Source organism: Lepisma saccharinum, chromosome 3 (genome assembly GCF_977018435.1).
Source record: "Lepisma saccharinum chromosome 3, izLepSacc3.1, whole genome shotgun sequence".
NCBI lineage: Eukaryota > Metazoa > Arthropoda > Insecta > Zygentoma > Lepismatidae > Lepisma > Lepisma saccharinum.
Window position 1 is genome coordinate 111,617,554 of NC_139231.1, and position 22,474 is coordinate 111,640,027.

The 22,474-nt window shown below is 37.8% G+C and overlaps 1 protein-coding gene across 1 annotated transcript in view; it reads right to left on the bottom strand.

The window, feature by feature from the left end:
- The window catches only part of LOC145985303 (DNA damage-regulated autophagy modulator protein 1-like), a 65,503-nt gene extending 58,120 nt beyond the window's left edge, over window positions 1–7,383 (bottom strand). The window contains exon 1 of the mRNA XM_083119155.1: window positions 7,286–7,383. Within this exon, the coding sequence (XP_082975281.1) occupies window positions 7,286–7,346 (61 nt within the window). The 5' untranslated portion in view covers window positions 7,347–7,383. The remainder of the gene's footprint in view (window positions 1–7,285) is intronic.
- Between the last annotated feature and the right edge of the window lie 15,091 nt (window positions 7,384–22,474).

The window sequence follows — 22,474 nt, forward strand, 5'->3', positions numbered from 1 at the left end:
ACACATTCATTGAAATTTTTGCTAGTTCCAATTTTGAAGGGTATTTGCTCAAAATCTTAGGATATTCATTGCTTTCTGAATGGAATGATGATTTCAAGACAGCAAGAAGCATACGCATCTATGAGAGAACCACATAATGTTGCAGGATGGGCAAGAAGGAGAATAAAGTTACTACATTGAAAGAAAAATGTTAATGTGAATTTATACGTATATCCCGAATATATAGTTTTAGTAATCCCTTCATGCAATGATTTGAATTTTATTCTAGTGGTAATTATTATCATATTGTATCTTCGAAAACGTCTCTCACAATTCTTGTCTGAGTATCTTATCTAAGATATCGACAGTGTTTGGAAAGTTACTTTTCAAAAGTAAAGTATTGCAAATTTCACAGTTTAATGTGGAAAACGGTGTTTGAATTATTGTGGCACTTACAGCGTTTACCAATTTTAGTCTTCAATTATAACTGCTGGTGTCCGTGTTGGAGTGGTTAGAACAGCGCGTTACGACGCTAGGAGTCTCTGGTTCGAATCCCGGAATGGGTATGCTTTGTATGTGATCCTTCATAAGTTTCATCATTTATCACTCGTTTTCATCTTTGCGATTAGACAAAAATATCAGAAAAGCGTAGTAAAACAAACTAAATCAATCAACCACATAATTATAACTAAGTTAATATATTTTATATGTAAATACAGAGGTAATAAAATCCACATCTTTTACTTAAAAATGAAAAAATAATATTTTATTGTATTTTTGTTGAGCAAACAATATATTATTCAGAATTACTGTTGAACTGTGGTATACCAATGAGGATTGTTGGAAATTATTCTAATTAAAATACACTTGGAATATATACATTCTGGTTGTTGGCAATAAATAAGATTGTTCTCATGGTCTCACGATTTCAATAATCACTAATTCATCCATTGTTTCAGGCGAGGATATGATTCAAAAAATTGTAAAAATTGAACAGAAGAAAATTCCTTTCTATGCAAAAAAAATAGTAATTGTACACTTCTGTTCACATCAATTGGTACATACTTCAACTGTTCGACCCTATAAAGAGTGACACTTTATGTGAACAGGAGTGTACAACTAACTTCGAAGTTAGTTACTAGTTAGGTGGAAAAATAATTGAATTTCGGGTACTAATGTCATAAAGTAAGTAGTTTACAGTTACTGTTACACGAAACTGTTACTGTTACTTCTAAAGACAGCTGCATAACAAACCAGTATAATTCGTGAAGAACTGTGAAACCGGACTTTGGACATTGTGCGGAGGCAACTTGTGTAAAATTGTACTTAAGTATTTTGAAACGAACAAACACTTGCTGCTCGTTTACCTTTATTCCCGGTTTTCAAATAAAGGCCTCCCCGATGGCGTGGTGGTAAAGTCGTCGCCTTGTAGCTACTCAAGAGGTTCGATACATGGTGAAGGCGCATTGCACAGTGGTTCGGATCCCACTTTAAACGGTAGGTCCAGTCCTGATTAGCCTTTCTGTGCGTAAAGATGACTTAAAACACCAATTTAAGTTTTTCAAATAAATAATTTTCTTAAAATATAGTAATTTGAGATTTAATTTCCATTGTAACACTGTTAAGTCTTGTTTTCATGTCATTAAAATGTTGACGAAGGAAAGCTTTTATAGTATAAAAAAATATACAAAAAAGTAACGTTTCCACCCTCTAACAGGATCTTCTTCAGACGAATATTCACAATTGACAATAAGCAAAGATTATTTGGTCTTATCGTCATCCTGAGAAAATGCTTTTTTGTATCAATTGTAATTCTACAAGAAAAATACATTAGGAAACTGAAATTTACGGCCTTGTGGAAAAATGAACATTAATACTTTTAAGCATTTTTCAACAATGTTTATAATTGAAAAAATTGAAAATGTGTTTTATCTTTAATTTCATTTTACTAATACAGGGTGCAGAAAATAATATCTTGCGAATGGTATTTCAACAATGAAAGCACGGTGCATTGAATACGTTCTACCAAAGAATATTTTGAACAGTCGGTCCATACACAAGAAAAGAACTTCGCTGGATCAAGCGAACGAAAGCAAGTCTCTGCACAAGTAGTGACGCGAGACGGCTCTACCAATGAACACGTGAGAAGGAACGGGATTCCGCTGAACGGCGGAAAGCTGCTGTAGTTACCAGCTTTCGCAGCATCGTGTACTGCTTTGCTCTGCCCACTCGATCCCCTTCTCTGCCGCTATGTGCAGCCTTGCTGCAGCAGAGATAGTTGGGACAGAGTATAAAGTCTCCAATCAAAAGCAGAAAGTTCTGTCATACAAAATGAAGTGTATAGTCAACGCAGGCACGTATCCAGAAATTTCTTTCGGGGCGAGGGGGGACAATATATTTTTAAGTGGTATAGATAGAACCTCACAGGTGCATAGCGGGGAGGGGGGGGGTCAAGGAAAGTTTACTTTCTCTTGGTAGACAAGGCCTAGCATTAAGAGCCCATAGTGCGGAGGCAAAAAAATGGGGAGCAACTGTCCCCTAAATAGTAACCACCGTTTAAGGCTGCCATTTTTATCACGTGTTCGTCCGTTTCTTCTCATCAGGCATCAAAACATCTTTGGTGTCTTTGAGTGTCTTCACGAAGCTGTTACACAATGGATGGACAATCCACTCGACGATGCGAGATTCAAAATGTGGGCTGTGAACTGGATGCACACAGTTCTCGAATATTTCTCCCTGATTCGAGCCTGAACACCACTAATGTGTCTTGTCTTCCCATGTATGCAGCTCTTATAAAAGCTGAAACCCACCTAATTGTTCATATTCAGGCCTAAGCACTCGCAAGTGTTCAAAATTGTCCGTCACAGCTTCCGCAGTCTTGTCATATATCGGCACGAAACAAAGGAACTATTCTCGAACACAGCTGGATCGAGAAACAATTAATGCACAGTGAAAACCCTTCCGTTCCCAACACATCTAATGTTTCGACTTCCAATATGATAAAATGCTCACTCATTTATCTCCAGTGGCGTGATGGGGGTCATAACCCTCCATTGCCTCAGTATTTCTAAAAAAAAAAAAAAAAATGAACGTCAAAGGCAGAGAAATATGGCAAAATGAAGACTGACTACCGAGAAAAAGTATACGTAACACTCCCCCCCCCCATCCCTTCGAAAATCCTGGGTATGCCAGTAGAGCAACGGCACGACATGCCAGAGACCCTGGTTCGGGTCCTGGCAGAGCCTGAAAATTCCGCTAAAATATCTACAAATCCAACATCTTCCTGCTTTCTCTTCTCGACATTCATATAATTTTCGGCTGTCCCATTGTAGTGGTTAAGTTTTTGAGTGTGAGTCGAACCCAGTTGGCTTAAATAAAAGTAATTTTTATCCCATGAAAGTCTCGGACTGCAGACACGAAATTTGGCCCGGGTACAAATAAAATTACAGTTGATCTGTACAACTTATTTATGTCTTAATAAACCGCCCCAATATCCGGTACTCCTGAAATATTCACTTTAGACCTTCGATCTCTTCGGCTCATGCCCCGAACTAGCACTACACTGAGGCTCCTAGAGTTCCACAGACATCAATATTTTCAACTTTGGACACGAACTAGAAGTAGACTTCTGTAGTTTACGGGAAATTGTCTCACTAGTCCTCTTCATTTTCGAATTACTAACAGATTCTGTTGTACTGATCAACCGGGAAATTGAAGCCGGGTATTTACGTCTTCATTATATTCTAGAATGTTCCGCAGGTAAAACGTTTCGTTAATATTACCAGTGGTTCGACTCCACCTCTTATTTAAGAACGTTTCCTTTCCCGCTTTCCAAAGAATAAATAATACAAAGAATCGTCCTACTCGTGGCACGCTTTGTTGTGCAGCTTCCAAATGATGACAAATCTTTACACAATGATCGCGTTCGCTGCGACAACAACAATGAAAAAGCAAGAAAAGTTTACGTGCAATATTGTCAATAAAAGGGTTATAGAACATTCTCCGTCTTGCCTCGATAATTACTCTCCTTAAATTATCGTCACATTATTCAAGAAGCCAAAAAACTAATTTATCCAGTGTAAATTGATAAGATTTCCTGCGGGGACTCGGCCCCCTGATCTCCAAATTGGATACGTGCTATGATCAATAATATGGTTATGGAACATTCTCTACCTTGCTTCGATAATTATTTCTCTCCTTAAATTATCGTCTCATCTTTCAAGAAACCAAAAACCTAATTTTATGTAGTGTAAACTGAAAGATTTCCCTTGGAAGGAGCTCGACCCCCCCTGATCCCCATCTTGGATACATGCTATTATCAATAACAGGGTTATAGAACATTTTCTGTCTTGCCTAGATAATTATTACTCTCCTTAAATTATCGTCACATTATTCAAGAAGCCAAAAACCTACTTTATCTAGTGTAAACTGAAACATTTCCTGCGGAGTCGACCCCCCTTATCCCCACATTGGACACGTGCTATTATCAATTACAGGGTTGTAGAAAAATTTACCTTGCCTCGATAATTATTTCTCTCCTTAAATTTTCGTCACATTATTTTATTTCACACACACAAGAAACCAAAAAGCCTCATTTTATCTAGTGTAAACCGAAAACTTTCGGGGGGGCTCTAGCACCCTGAGCCCCCTTGGATACGTGCCTGAGTCAACGCAGCATTTGCTTCAAACTTGTTCACAAAATGTTTTCAATTATTTCAATTACTGTCCTCACTTGGTTCGTTTCGTGTTTGAATTAACTACACTTATTATTGTATTTTCTTTTCTGCGTTCGGAATATTAAAATAAATACTGAACATAAAACAACGAATTTTATATTAATATTTAACTACACTCATTATTGCATTTTCTTCTCTGCGTTCTAAATATTAAAACAAATACTTAATATAAAACAACGGATTTTATATTAATATTTCGACTATTAATACCCTCCACTGATGATATATTGTTTATTTCTGTATGAAGAACATATAACTAAAATCTCATGATTATCAATTTCCCTGATTTACTACTTTTTTTTAAATTCACTAACTCACCTTTAACCAATATGGCTTCATCTCACATCGAGTACCCTAATCGACCTACCTGTATGTATATACCTTGGTTATATTTACGCGGAGATCTGGCAACATGGCCCTCGGTTGCCATGGCAAACGGTGCTGCCATCTGTTATCGAAAAATTACCACAAAATTACCTTTAGTACGGCTTTAATTTAAAACTAAATTAAAGACGTACAGCCAACTACAAAGATTAATTCATTGATTTCCATTCACTTGATCATACAAGTATAAGTTTCACTATGATATGGGATATGTCAATAATATTAATGTCTAATTTTGAATACAAGGAAATTAACCTATAGTCTAGTTATATCTATATTAAATTAGTAAAAACAATAATACTTTAAGAAAGTTAAGAAGTAATGTAGTGTATTTTGTAATAATAAGAAAAAGTTTTAAAGTTAATTTCCATTAATAGAAAATGTGACACAAATAATCTATAAAACATTTGTTATACACTCCTCACAAAAAGTATGGAATATTGTTACGTTAGAAAATAGGTGATAGACACGGCTTTGAAATGCAACAACATATGGTATCTGTGAGGTCGACGTTCCCATCTTTTCGCGGACGTATGGCACTGTGACTATGTCCTATTGCCTAATGTAATAACATTTGAAATTTGTTGTGCCTAATAGAATAATATTACAAACTTTTTGTGAGGAGAGTATTATCAAGCTCTTTAGTGTGGTTCTAAATTTATGTATTTTTATTCTTGAAGAGATAGATAATAGTATGCAAATTGTCCATTTTCATTTTTTTTAGTTCTACATCCTGTGTTGTTTTAAATAATGGAAAGCAGATGATGTCTTCTGCTTATTTCAATTTGTGATCACCAGATTGGGGAAAGCAGACTGGAGGAAAATGGTGATGGGCAATTCGCTTACCATTCCTTTTGCCATTGGTGTACAATTCTCTCTCGTTTTTGCATACATATTCACATAAAGCAATAAAAATACAAACTGCTAATTTTTCATTCTATTTTGGTTATTTATTAAACTGTAAGTGTTTGAATTTATATTTGATAAATTTACTTTGCTCTTCCGGCCATTTAAGTCAATTGAGATGATGAAGAAGTGATAAAATAGATGAATGACCAATCACAGTTCCCCTTACTTATAAGAGCGACTACAAGAAAAAGAACCTTCGTCGAAAAGTATCCGCGCACCTTCCTCCTCTTCCATTCAACTCTGACTATAAGAAAGCATGCTCCCCTCCACACTGGAGTACGGTACACAGGAGTCGCGAGTTCCACTATAATAGTAATATAAAAATGTACACTCACCTCACTTAGTTCTCCGGCAGTTTGTTTCTTTATACATCATATTTGGAGAAGATACAATTCAATCTATACACACCTTATTACTGACTTCCTTGACCCTGGATGTACAGGGACAAGGAAAACAAAGAAATTAGCATATTTTCTCTTCGGAGAAGATGTTGAATCTAAACCAAAAAGAACAGAAATAACAAACTCGACAATGTAAATTGATGAGATTTAGTAAATCATTTGATGAAGTGAACTAATTCCGAGTGGACTAATCGCAAAGGACATAATCAGCTCAGATCCTATTACGTCTTCATGGTATGTGACGTAAAGTTCCCGCCCAACCGTTTGACGGCGTTAGTGGCTATCGCATCTTCTTTTCCACAGCCTGTAGTACACATCCTCATCTAGACATTGTTCTTGTTCTGATGTTTAATATCTGCATACTGCAGCACTGCCGTTCTGTCATTTCACGTGACTTCATATTGAAGTGATGCATTCACTTGGCCGGTCACACGTCATCGCACGCAAAAACTTTAACCGTTACCATGGATATGGGCCAGGCCTGATGTGATATTTCTTATGCGATATCCTCGCTTTTATACTATTTTCGAGAACACAGATTCAAGTACAGATTAATCACTCACTATCTACAAAAGGATGCTATCAACAAAACTGACATCTATACATGTTTAGAAATACAAATTCACATAGTGCACTCTCGCAATTCTAAAAATATATTGAACTACTCATAATAGAGCATAAAATAAATATTAAACAAAATATATACATTACAAACAAGGTGCAATATTACATATAATAACACGGAAATTACGCTTTCTTTGCTCAAAATAAATATATTAGTGACATATTTTAAAGATGTGACGTCACATAAAAATATGAATCATATGAAGTAAATACATTACGTATTATGTTCTACAGCACTGGTTATGCACTTACTATTAGTCATTGGTTTCACTGTTCCATTGTGGTCATCCATAGCTGTAGCAGACCTGAGCATTGTTGAGTAACTAGAGAACAATGCGTAGCAACGGCCGTGTCGGTAGTATGAAGCAGCTTCGCTTAGGACTCAGATGGTAATTAAAACCGTGGGCGTTTTTATGTGAGAAATTGTTCCCGTTCAAGAAGGAAATTATATGTTGAAAGAAGCAGAAGCAAAGAATATTCTCAGGTCATTGTTGAAGGTCGACTCCCAAGCTGAAAACTCTCAAAAAATCTGCTAGATATTTGTAGCAATGGATTTCAAATTCTTACGATGATAAATTTCTGCATTTTTTTCAATTAACGTTGTCCTCTTTATTCTTTTAAATTTTGAATTGTTGATTTAAGTCAACTTTATGCACAGAAAGACTGATCGGAACTAGACCTACAATTTAAATTGGGATCCGAACCATTGTGCCATGTGCCCGCACCGGGAATCTAACCCGCTACCCCTTGATTACACGGCGACGAATATACCACTACGCCATTGGGGAGGCACATTTACGTTGCTTTTCTGGCACTTTCTAGCTAATCGTGACTACGAGGATTAGATAAAATTGATGAAAGGACACGTGTACGAAAGAATATTCCTTTGGCCAGGACTGGAACCCGGAACCTTCGGTGCCGAAATCGTGATTCGACCAATCAACGCATGACACCGAGGCAACTGCGTAAGAGTCAAACAAGGAACTAGTCTGTAACGAGAGGCGCTAGGAATGTCAGCGGCCCTTCAGTGAATTAGTTTCAGCAGTGACCATAAAGCAATATACTTTATGCACAACCAAATAACTCAAACGGTACCATTTTGACTCCTACCCCCTCCCCCGCATTAGCAGCGAACGTCAACAAGTTTACATTCCAGAATTATAGGGTTGATTACAAGAATGTAGCAGGAAGACGATTGTATCTCATTAGAAAGCCGAATAATTATTTTGATTAGAGAATGTCTTATTGTCTAATGTATTTTGAGTGTTGTATAAAGTGATTTTCGCTTCCTGTACCAAATTTTCCAGTGAAATTTGCTACAAAGATGTCTCATATTTTGAATTACAATATGGCATTATGCCGAGATTAATATCTCTTTATTATGAATGGGTGAATGTAGAAGTGCCTTTTTTAAAAAAAACTGATAGTGCGGGTAATATTTTAAATGTCTTTTAGTCAATTTATCATCATGAAAAACAAATATTTCTCAATTTTAACCTGGAATAGTTGAGATATTTTTAATTATATTCCATATGGAACCACTACAATATAAAACCCAGTCAATACACGATCCAAGGATATTATATTTTAATTGATTGTTTAATTCTGAATATACAGTGCCCAGTATATAATATCATGAACAAACCGTTTCACCAATATCTAATTTAAGCATTGAATGTATACTTGCTGTGACTTATCGAACGAAAAGAGATTTACAAAGTAGAAGATCGTGATAAGTCAATCACATTGGCTATTGTTGCTAGTCAAACCAGCTGTGTCTCTGGCTCACTACCCGCCCTTATTCGTTTTTTAAAACACGTTTTTCAGTTCCATCTGTTCGCAATTAGGGTATGGAAGTGTTTCTCAATTTTGTGTGTTCGGAATTAGGACCATTTAGGCGTTGTTCGTAATTAGGACTGTTCGCAATTAGAACAGAACTTTTGGTTGCGAGAGAACGTTTTGATTGCGTGTTTTGCTCGTGTGCGATATTCAAGATATATATTTTATAGGGGGTGGTATACAGTGCCGCGAAACACCTGTCGCATTGCTTAGCACTGCATCTGTTCTATTGGGCTCCCTGAGTGACTGTACGAAAGTTCAACCCGCATACCAGACAGTAGAAATTCTTGATTGAGAAGGAACAAACTGGTTGTGAGGCAGGGAAATAACTGGCATAAGAAAGAACATGCATAATGCTCATGGTAGCGCCTGAGGGTGCGAAGGGGAGAAGGGGTACTCCCCATTACTTAACATTTCTGCTACTTTTGGCTAATCTTGAAGATGAGGATGAGTGATGATATCATGAAATTGATGAAGCAACACACAAAGAACACCCATGCCCAGGCCGGGATTCGAACCCGCGACCCCTGGTGTCGTAGCGCAGTAGGAGGTTAAATGTAAAAGACGTACAACAGAGTACACAACATTGCCTTGTTCGAAGACTCGTTCATTAGCTACACATATCTGCGAGTAATTTTCAATTGACTCAGTGCCAGTTCAGAAGAAAACTGACTGACAATTTGCCTACTATTACATTTGAGACCCACTGTACACGTCTATTATTCCCACTCACTCAGGAATTTCCAACGAGACCATTATCAAGGTTAGGAATTAGTTCTGTAATTGGACGAGAGACCTGTTCTGAATCTTGTATGTTTCGGCACGCATGAAATATTTAATAATGCTAAGTTCTCAAGGGTAGACACGCAATTGTTTTCGCAATGCAACACGTGAAGCAATAATTGTTTACTTTGAAAAGAATTTACTGTGAGAATTAATGAGAAACAAAATCAAGAGAAGTAAAACACTTGAGAAACATAGAGGGAAAGAAAGGCTAATTAGATGGAAACATGAGAAGGAAACGAGAGGGGAGAAGACAAATAAGAGAAAAGAGAGAGGTGAGAACGAGGAAGGATATGAAAAAGAAAGAGAGGGAAGGAAGTGAGAGAAGAGGGCACGAATAAAAAAGCAAAGAAGAAGCTAGAGAAAGAAAGGAAAGGAAGAAAGAGAGAAGAAGAGGGAGCAAGTATCGAGAGAAGACAGAGCGAGAGAGAGAAAGGAAGTTATGGGAAAGGGAGGGAGATGGAAAGAGGGAATGAAACGAAAGAGAGGCCACTTTATGCACTTTCTGCTAATCGGAACTGGACCTACAGTTTAAAGTGGGATCTGAACACTACTATATGCGTCGAAAGGGCACTCCTTTTTCTAAAGGAGCTAGAATTGTAAAAATGGATATTACATAGCTGTTTTATAGGTAGATTCTGGATAATGTATAAAGTATATTTTGCAATTACCGTATGACCTTCGTTTTAAGAGTTGTTCAAAGCCATGAATGGTAATCGGAATCATTTTTAGGAAGTTTGCTGTCGTGTATGCACACTCAGAGGTTAAATGATTCACACACGTAGGTAAGTAGTACAGAAATAGAGCATTCACCGGACAAATTCGTTTGATACCATGCCTACTTTGGCCAAAATTAAGCTATATTTTCATATCTTCTGGTGGATTTAGCTAAGTTCTAGGTGTAGCAAAATGCCCAACCATCCTTGTACCCTCGTACTAGGGTGAATAACAAGAGCTTAAATTTTTGAATATCTAGCTTGGGAATTCTACCCTTAGAGTCATGTGACACTTTGTGATTGGTTGAGAGTGTATTTAATTTATGCTCCAAACAACTCTACCGCCAGATGGTTAGTCTTGTTTGAGAATGCTGCCTGAGTTAAGTTATTGCCTGACCTAGGTTAACTAATTTATATTTGAAAATTCTTGTTTATAATCCTCATAATCACGACTAAACATAGAGAGTAATGTATATATATATAAAGTACTAATTACTTTTATAAAAAAATAGACATTACTTTCAACACATCCTGTTTCTTATTCTTATTTGCCAGGAGTCAAAACTTGCATGTGGAAGTTTCCTGCAGGTATGCAAGGATGATGTTAGTAGTCTGAGATAATGGCCTGAGATATTAATCAGCTCTATTCATGTAATAGGGTAATGTTATTGTTTTGTTTTCTTTGTATGTGCACGAACCTTTGAGTTCAAGGTTGGATATCGACGTTTCTTAATTTTTTTCATGTGCATTACCTCTTATACTTGGTTCGTCATTAATGGGAATTTTCCTTCATCGTTCATGAAACTTTGAGTTCAAGGTTGGATATCGTACAAGCAAGAGTTTGTTTATGTTTCGGGATCATTGATAGGCTATGTGAAGCCTGATATTCGAAGTTAATTGGCTGCGAGAGGTATATCATAAGAGGGGGTAAATCTTTGAAGAGCTACGTCTACACTTAACCAAGCAAGGGGGCTAGCCCCGTGAAATAAGAACTACACTCACGAATAACTTTAAACACTACAATTGACTGGTCTGTCAGGGGTGTGAGAGAGAGATAGACAAGGAATTTAGGAACGTTCGTTACCTGTAGATCTCGAAGTGACGATCGACTCGCTGGTTCGTTGATGAAACTCTGATGAACTCTCCTGAAATAATGCTCCTTTCCGATAGTGTCCTACTCCTCGCTGTAACTCCTTTTGTAACGTTCGGTAATCCATCGGAGGCAACAACTATTCACGCCATAACATTCTTAGTTCAACAACTTGTATAATTCCGAGACACCGACTGTGCACGCGATAGATTTCAGATACCGACTGTCTGTAGAAATATTCTCCCGAGCTATTTAAACGAATTTCGAATTTCGGCCGTTGAGAGACTGTCTCTCTCAATAACGGTGCTTTCAGCGTAAAGCTGTGTTTGCAGTATCTTTCCTGCGATTCCGGAAGAATTCGTATCAGCGGATTTTTACATCCGCTGAAGATCGCAGTTGGCATTTACATGAAAGAAGCTCTTTCCAGCTTCTTTCATACTCGGGCCCATTTTATGAAATGATTAGACTATCGGACTATGGCGCACGGGATCCCGGATTCGAGTCATGCCTTCGGCATGATACGATACACCTACCTGGGGCAAAAAATTAGATTCACGAAGGGAAGTTAATTTCTTGTAACGCGAGACCGGCCATACCAGTCAATTATAGAAGACATTATTTTTACACCAACCCCCAAAAAATACAATTATACAAGTGTGGGTGTAAAGAAAAATAAATTTTACACACAACCAAAAATCATGCACTTAAATATTTAAACATGCTGGATTGTAAAGAACATTGATGGCACGCATACTACGAGGGTTCAGCTGATGCTGACTCTCCATTTCTCATGGTGTTACCGTAGCGGTGTTTATCACTGTACACACGGAGGAGCACACACAAATACTGTAGCACACGTAGGAAGAAAAAAGTTTATTCGCTTCCTTGGCAAGGTCAGTTCCATTGTTAAGGAAACGCGGAATAAGTTTATACACTTTCAACTGTTTAGACAATTCCTGTAAGTTCTTAAAAAAACCTTGGGAAGCAGCCCCAAGAACAAAAGTGGAATGCAATATATACAGCAGGATTGTAACGGGCAACATTCTTTATTGTATTGGCAATAGTACACCAGTCTCAAACAAATAGTGGCATTAAGTAAAATCCTTATTGTGCAGGCTTTCTGCCAAACAAGCCACAGAGACAGCGAGTCCGATACTTTCTCTAGGAAAAGTCAAAGGGAAGATACTATCTTTCCCTTATTCTGGTTGAAAATCAGTTGAATAACAGGATGTGGCCTGGCAAACGCAAGAGTGAGATAATCTGTCATTAGTGGAGACGAGATCAGATAGCAATCGCTAGTGACCTCAACCAAGGTCTCCACATGCACATGTGGTCCCCCGACCCTTCCACGTGCATGAGATAGTGACCGCCCTGATAGCTTGTCCTCTTAAGCGCAAGACAGTAGGAAATGGACTTATGCGAAAATAGCCACTGGAATAGAGAAGGTCTCTTGAAGGTTAGGGCAAGTATCGAGGCACGCTGACTGAAATGGTATAACCCCCCCCTCCCCGCCCTTTTAGGAAAACAGCATCCTGTACTAGGGGAATTCCAGCCTGACGCTGATGGTGTCGCTTCTGCCAATCTTAGGTAAAAAGTTACTGTATTATTCTATAGTATGGCGCCTTAGATTATCTCCATTCAGTTACTTATAGGATTAGAACTTAGAACTTAGATCTTAGAACTTAGTATCTTAGAACATAGTGTCTTAGTATTGGACATTATGCTATATGCGCATTACTGGTCTTATATATCCGAACTTAAGGAACCTTGTGTAAATTAGAGAGAAAATAAACATTAGAAAATGCATTATTGAAGTATCCATGAACCACCCTGAGCTATAACCCCAAGTGACGTCAAAGCCCCCTTGGCGTTGCATAAGTGGTGGATTTTCGGCTTTCTCTGCCATAATACGGCGGAGGGTAGTATTCTGGTACATATTTTGTTCTTTTTGTTGTTATGTGGTATTTCATACACATGGGTGTGCTGTCTCTCTGTTGTTGGTCCTTTTATTGTTTTGTCTCTGGGCGATTAGGTGTTGTCCATTAGATTATTTGTGTTGTCGTTATGTTCTTTCGAATGGATTCCATTCGTTTCGATCTGATCGTTGTTTCGATTCTTGAGTACCCACTTTTGTGTTTGGTTGACTTTCCCCTTTCATGGTTTTAACACGCCAACAGGCATCCGGTGACACCAAACCCCTTCTTAGTGCCCGTATAACGTGCCCTCTCCCTGGGTGTTCCACAGAAGCATTACGAACACCTCTCCCTGAAGATCGCCATTACGCAGGCACAATGCCAGATCATACACAAAGCGGTAGTGGTTAAGGTGCCACTACAACACCCAGTTATGCACGAGTTCCTTCTATCCAACCAGATAATTTTAACGCAGATCCAGGTGAAAGTATTACCGAATTCTTTAACACTTACAACAGAGTAGCTAACATTTTGGGATGGACCGAAGCACAGAAAGTAATGTTTTTACCGGCATATCTAAGGAAAAGTGCTCTTGCATACTGGGATTTAAAGCGGACCAATGCTAGAAAACTTAGCGGGATTTGCGCAGATTGAAGAAACTCTTACCAAAGCGTATCAGCCGCTATTACCTGTAGGCCAGGCGTATCTTGATTTAGCAGCACGGAAAAAGCAACATACCGAGTCTATTGAAAATTACTTTTACGACATTCTCAAGTTATGTCAGAAAGCAGATCCAAACATGACGGACGAAGGTAAAATAAACTTCATGTGTAACGGGTTAGAAGCTAAGGACACAGAAAAACTCATAACTATGAAATCAAAAACGTTGGATGACTTGCTTGCTAATTTACGACTGTCAGAACGTGCAAAACGACAGGCCGAAATTGGATCAAAAACTTACGCCCAAGTAGTGCGTGGGCACACAGTGAAACAAGGACATGTAACAGACCAAAATGGACAGCAAACACGTTATGTTCACACTATGGATCAGTCTAGTTCCGGTAATAGTTCTCAAAATGGTTCTACCCCCAATGCAAGTTCTTTCCGTGGAAACACAAATAATAGAGGACTTTCATCTTACAGGGGCCGCCCAAACAGTAACAGGGACAATGAAAAACTTTGCTACACTTGTGGTTCGCGATACCATTTTGCTAGAGCATGCCCTAAACGAGGATCTTATTGCACGGGACACGGAAGAGTGACTTTTTCTATAAGAGGACAAAATTTCCGAGGTCGCTACGACCGAAATTTCGAGATAAATCAGAGAGAAACTCCTCAGCGCGAGCCTAGAACTCCATCTCCATACCGAGGAAAACCAAACGTGTAAGGGGAGAGCGTCTCAGGGGTCGCTTACGCCCAAGTAGAATAAAATCCCTGCATAATCAGCCTCATTGTGCATTCAATTGTTCTTCCTTCTCACAGCAAAATAAATACCAAAATTATCGTCCAACGATTAGCATAAACATTTTTCGGAAGAAAATTCCTGCCTTAATTGACACAGGTAGCACTTGTAGTCTTTTATTCATTGGTATGCTTCCCCAAAATTCTTCTATTACAGAAAGAAAAACAGGATCTGTTACGTTATCCACTCTTTCAGGAGTAGCTAGCAAAAATACTCCTGTATGTGAATTTTATTTTTGGATCGGTCCTCATAGATTTACCATGCCCTTGGCAATTTGTGCCAATGCTTCATTGCGTAACAGGATTATATTAGGAGCAGATTTCTTTAATCGTTTCGTGAAACACTTGACACCCTCAGACTTGCATTTAAGTAAACGTAAACATTCATTTGTTCCGTATGTTACTGACGCAACTGTTCATACATGTTCGGACGAGCTAAGGAATAGATATGAGAGAGAACAACATAATAAATGCTCAATGATGCAGGAAACGCCAAATGACGACAATAGAAATAGGGTTCAATCAGAGAATCGAACTCTGGACCTCATTTGGAAAAAAAACGTTAAGGCAAACGGGTTCAATAAAGTTTTGGAAGGGAATACGGTTCTGAATCATGAACTTCACGGTTCAGAGCACAGACTAAAAGAATCCATCATTATTCCACATACTTTACAAAAGCCTCGTAAATTTGTTCATTTTCATAAAACTAGCTACGAGGGAACTTTGCATCAGTCTTCTTCGACAAAACATGTTGGGGGAAAAACAGGGAACAGCTCGAGGCAAAACCGCAGATAAAATCTTTCCCAACAGCGATCATATTGCATCGCCTGATACCAGTGACGCAACTGATAAACCGCTAATCGAGCAACTTCCATCTTCATGCAGCAAGGGAAGGGAAGAAAGATCCCCAGAGGAAAGTAAATTAAAGACAATCTCTTTGCATACGGTAACTTTAGAACCCCACCAGTATGCAGAATTAGCAATTTCTTTTTCTAAATTGTTTCCACGAAATAGAGATTTCATTCTAGAAGCTCATGTTGGTCTATATGACCAAAATCTTTGTCTTATGCTGAGACTCCTGATTAATACTACTACTACACTTTATGTTCCAGTCATAAATATGAATCACTTCGCGGTAGTCCTTCCCGCTAATTACGTTCTTGGACTTTTACATGAACCTGTCGATATTTCTTCCAATGCTGTAAATTCAAGTTTACAGGAAGTAGATGCTATAAATATCGAACAGTTTAAAGGAACCTTCCAGAAAAGTGAGAAAGAGTTCGATATCAAAACAGACGTGGATATTTCACCTGATTTGTCACCTTTACAACGGCAACAAGTAATAGAACTTCGGAAAAGTATAGATCTTGTTTTGCAGCAACACCTGAAGAACTGGCAAATTACAAATGTTTACGAAGTAAAGATTCCACTGAAGGATGACATACCGATACGAAGAACCCCATACAGAGTGTCCCCGAATCAACGGGAATTTATAAAACAAGAAATCCATAGAATGCTTGATCTTGAGATTATACGGGAAAGTGAGTCCGCTTACGGTGCCCCTATCCTGTTGGTAGGTAAGCGACACAATTCTTTACGCATGTGTATTGACTATCGACAATTAAATGAGAAAATGATTGTTCAGGTTTGGAATCTCCCTACAATTCAAAAGATTATTCGTTATCTTAGTGGAGTCCAGTATATTTCTCATTTAGACCTTTTCAGTGCGTATTGGCAACTTTCAATCGATGAAGAAGACAGACACAAGACCGCGTTCGTATCCAGTGAAGGTACGTTTGAGTTTTGTAGGTTACCTTTCGGTCTTGCAAACGCCCCTGCTGCATTTCAACGATGCGTAGATAAAGTATTTGCAGGGCTCAAATGGAACAGTCTATGCGTTTTTCTGGACGATATAGTTGTTATCAGCCCCAACTGGCCTCAACATTTAGAAAGGTTAGAGAAACCCTACAGAAATCGAACCTAAAGGCGAAACCTTCAAATGCCGGATAGGATATCCAGAGGCTGAGATCCTTGGCCATATTATTGGTAGAGATAGAGTGGTAGTAAACCCTAAAAGGTTTCTGCAATTTTAGATCTTCCACCTCCAACTACGTTGAAAGGGATACGTAGCTTCCTTGGATGTTGCGGATTTTTCAGGCGATTCGTTCCCTCTTTCAGTTTGATAGCCACACCCCTAACTGACCTGACTAAAAAAGGAGCCTCATTTTGTATCTACATGTTATGAGAAATACTCATTAAACTGGAAGTTTGATTGCGATTTTCGTATCGCTGATAAGACCTTGGTCTTTTTTGCTTATTAACCAAGTTAACTCCACAATGGATGTAGAGATGGATGAAGCAGATGATGTAAGTATTTTCAGTGTCTCTGCAATTCCCTTTCTTCAATCTCCAGTAGGGAATAATTTACTTGATATTCATGTGCCTTTGGATGAGAGTATCCCATTCACCTCATCTCCTTCCGAGTTTGATTTTGACCTGCCAGATACTTTTCCATCAACGCAACCAGTACGAATGACAGATGGGGTCGATATCCAACTTTTATTTGTTCCACCCACCTACGATGGTGAAGTAGAGGCCCTCCTCTACAATTTCCTGGTCTTTGATTTTCCTATGATGTTTGTTGCACCCCGCAACCCCTACATTCACGCTGGATTTAACGTGTTAGATATAGTCTCGCCTCGAGGAACCACCTCCTACTTTTTTGTCATTTCTGACCTCATCATGTTTTTGAGACTTGCCTTCCCTCTCTCTCCTGGCAAGAGGACTGGCTTCGAGAGTTTACACAGTCTTTCGGAGGAGGTATTAGCCAAATCATTAAGAATGCAGGTGACCATTGGACCCTACACACACACACACTTCGATTTGAAGGATGGTATTATTAGGCCTTATGTCTGGAGGCCCGTCTGGGCCTATATGAAGAATAAACTTTTCATATGCCTCCATTCAAATGTAAAATTCTTTAGGTTAAGTTTATTATTCCATTTTACATGTGTTACTGTTTATTTGCATTCTTGTGTTATTTTATCTGTATAGTTATGTGTTAATCAATTTTTCTCAGAGATTTGTTTTTTTCTTTGCTTGGAGACGAAGCAATACCTGTTAAGGGGAGTGATTCTTAGTGAGAATTGTGTCACTCATAGGTTTTTTAGTTCCAGAAATGTCCATGATGTCACTCCTTCTGTTACTTTTCATTTTGGACTGGACGTGGTCTAGGCCGACCATAAAATTGATGCCTGGAGCATACTGGAAACAGCTCCCGCAGGTGATACTATACGAGGGTAGTGTCCCTCTGACATACACCGAAGATCTCACGCCACCTATGGTAATGAACCCAACAATACTGGACCTTACCAAAGGGGTACAGATCAATCAGGTAGACGAATATCATGATATGCAGGTATTCAATACACTGGATAAATTGGTAAGTGAATATCAATATTTAATGTCAACGCATCTAAATACCACAGAAATAGTATTCAACACTCCTACAGATGACTTTGAAAGAGTTAAAAGAGGCTTAGCTCTAAATTTCATTCGAAACTTTGCAAGTTAGTGTTGTGGAATTGTCAGTGAACAACAATTCCAACAACTCTTAGTAAACGAACGAACACTTAATGCAGAACTTCATAAAATCACTTCAAGCCTGAAAGGAGAACACCAGCAACTGCATGTCATAAGAACTCAGATTCGTGAGTCCATTAGTCAGACAAATGATACACTAGTAACCATGAAAAAACAAATATATCTCCTACAAACTAGAATTATGGATGTATCTTCAGAATTGATTAGGGATGAAAATGCTACGACATATAAATTCTATCGTCTTGCCTTACAGTCAGTTATTTTACACCAAATAATTCTAAGTAACTCCAGAAATTCAGAATTAACAGAAATAAGAACCTCATGTTTTGCTAATGAAATTCCCTTAATTTCAATCACACCTCAAGTTTTGAAAATATATTTGAAACGTTTTCAATTTACCTTAGGGAAAAAGGGTTACCAATTAGCAGTTCCAATTTCTCAATTAATGAAGTATTACACCATGCCCTTGGCCCACTGTTTATTCACAACAACGCAGGTGGCAATTAATCTGAAAATCCCCATTACAAGAATTGGTGGAAATGTAATATTAGAAGAATTTCTAGCAGATCCTTTTCGATGGGAAAATAATACTTGCAATATAGTACACCCGCCTCTGTTTTCAGCAACTAGTTCTCAATCTATTCGACTTCTACCAGGAACATTTTTATCCACATGTGATACACACAATTCACCAATGTGTTATATTCCACGTTATGGTCACGATGCAACATTAGGAAACTCTTGTGCACAAAAAATACGACAAGGTGCCACGATAAAAGAACTAGCAGGACACTGCATGTTTCAGTGCTATGACGGAAATAATGTTATCATTACTGAAATAGCTCCAGACCATTATGTCATAACGAATCCGCCTTTAGTGATAACAGGCGAGTGTCATAACGAGACGTTTAATCTCCATACGTATGCTAACGAACCAGGAGCACTAGAAATAACATTGCCTTGCCACTGCTCTCTCACTATAACTCAACAAACATTCATCCCCCGAACTTTCCCTTGTTCAAGTAAAACAAGCGATGATATTAAATTCTATCACATATTACCTGCCTCATGGGGAAAAATTCCAACCATGAAGATCGATGTACTATTTGCCGGGACAATGCTGCTGAATTTAAACACTTTAACTACTGTTTAGATACAGCGTGGCCAGACAAGATTCCTTTCTTAAAGATTACAACTCAAACTGAACATGACTAATGACATAAGTAATTTAGACAACTTAGAAGACTTGCCAAAACTTCCTTATCCTGGAAACAATCATGTTAAAACTTCACTTATAATAATATGGAACATAGGTCTGACTATTTTGATTGCATGGACTATATATAAATTTCGACTGTTAACCACTCAAATCGTTGATCTTAATCAAATTAACAATGTTGAAGCCTTAAGTTTTGGACTAGATACATTAGATGATATTCTTATCTATATAATAGTCTCACTAATTCTTTTTTTTTTTTTTTTTTTTTTTGGATAATTCTGTATTGGATAGGGAAACAGTACAAGAAATGTTTCTGCAATGCAACTCCAATGTTTAATCGAATGAATCACTCTCATTCTAATCCTATCTTTTTCATGAACGATGAAGCTCCTAGACTTCATATTCGAACTAGGAATAGGCCAGTACCTAAACCTGCTCCACGTACACACAATCCTGGACGCGTTCCGGCACACTTAACCATGGCAGCATGACTGACCGTACATTTACTCCTTATGATGTCTCTCGCCACCACTATTAATGGACTAACCATGAGAACTTTTATATCTTCTAGCCTATATAAAAATCAAGTGGACTCTCCCATTCTATATGAAACATCAGTTCCCTTGATGTATCGATTGCAGTATACTCCTATCACTTCAATCTATCTAGATTGGGAAAATTTATCCGCTTCACTAGGAAATACTTCCATTTTAACCGACCCAGCAGTACATTGAAGGAGTTATTTTAGAGCCACTAAAACACATATAAGGACTTTATTCTCAAAAGACACAGACATTAATGAAATTTACGACCGCATACAATACTTTCCGGCCCAAAATTGGGTTACTATTAAGGATTTACCCTTGAACGACGTGTCCGAGTTATTTCATGTTCTTACCTCCTCCACATCCCGCAATAATTTCATTTCAATTATTGCATGATCACTTAAAGACTGTAGTCCGAAAAACAAGTAACTATAACTATACTCTAGCTATTCCTACGAGTAAATTAGGAAAATATAATATCCCAATAGTAGAGTGTACTATCAGTTCCACAACTGCTTTAGTAGCTGTTAAAGTACCACTTCTAAACAAGCATGCAAATTATATTGCATATAACTTTAAACCGTTACCTTTTCAATACTACGAAAATACTTTCATTACACCTCTATCCATTTCGAACGTTATATATGACACCAAAGGTAAAACATTATACAAACCTCTTTGTAATTTTTCTCAAGACACCCTCTGTTTTATAACTCCCTTTAGAGATATGTATACTCCCGAAAATCGATGCATACTTTCAAATATTCAAAACGACGTGCCTAATCAAGTAAAATACTGTCCCTTGAAATGCATTGAAAATCCATGGCTTATTTCCCCAATTCTGTTTAATGTTTCCACATATCTTTTATTAATCCCTTCTAACGTTGAAATTAATGTAAAATGTGAAAGGTTTCTTTTCAGTTTTCAACGAGAATCTCCCTTTGGAACACTGGTGATCCAATTAGGATGTCAGTGTCATCTTTGCATCTATAATGCATGTTATCAAGCTCAATTTCCATGTATACTTCCAAATCCGTCGAAATCCCAAATTTCGAGGATATTACCTATTAATTGGGTAGATTACTCGCAGACTTATCAAACGAGCTATGAATGTACCCTAGATATACAAGATACCCCCATCTGTAGAATCTGGACTGCCATAGAACTTCCAGAAAGTAACAAATCAGATTCCAAATTGCCTATATATATTTGGCTCTCCTTAATAACTTGTGTCTTGTTCAGTCTTATTTTCTGGATTATATATCGCATTAATGTCAGAAAACATAGAAATGTTAATGTTCCAGTTGCCATGAGAGCAACCGCTATGAGGCCCCGAAAAGCCAACCTATATGCGAGTGTATTTTGGAAGGCTAAGGAAAATCAACTTGCTTATAGATTCATCTCAGTTACAGATTCCATTTCCATTCCATTGTTTGAGTGGTTGATGCTGCCATACTCCAGAGTCGGACAACCAATGACCCGGCCAGAAAGAACTTACTCTACCCAGTAACATCGACGTCAGTACTACCCCCGGTGAAGTGAGATTCTCCCCAAAATATTCCCAGTTGTATCCAGACAACCTCAGATTGACCAGGCATACTTCAATCCCCAGAGAAAACCTGTTGCGTGACACAAACATATTTCAATTCCGCTGAATTCAGTCTCCAGTTGGAACTTTCCATACAGCAACATCAAGAATTCAATTTACTAGCATATAAGGAAAACGGACTTCTTCAAGAAATGAAAGATGAGTAAAATTATAATAAATGAAATTATTCGTATGAACATTTATTAACTCCTAGGTGCAGTGAAGAAGGAGTACACACACTTAGAAGTGAAACTTACGGCTATCACGTAGACAAAATCAATAATTGCAACGAAGGAAGAAACACTTATATACAATGTTCAATATGTAAGAAGTGTACTGTAACACTACACAGACGCTCAATGTATAAATCATAACTATCTAGGTTAAGTAACTAGGATCTTAAGATCCTCATAGATTAAATGTAATTGATGAGTATTTTAATATTTAGTTAGGTTCAATGAGAATCTACATTTTTAATGAAACAGTTAGGACTTGAGGAAAATAGTTAGTATTATGTAGTGCATAAATTTAAAAGATATTGCCCTCTATACGATTTACTAGTATCAATATTCATTTTGTTATTATTTCTGGTATTTTATTATTACAATATCAGTTTGTTTGTTATTCAGTTTCATTATTATTTCAATTTTATTTTTTAATCCTTAATTTATTTTTATTATTTTA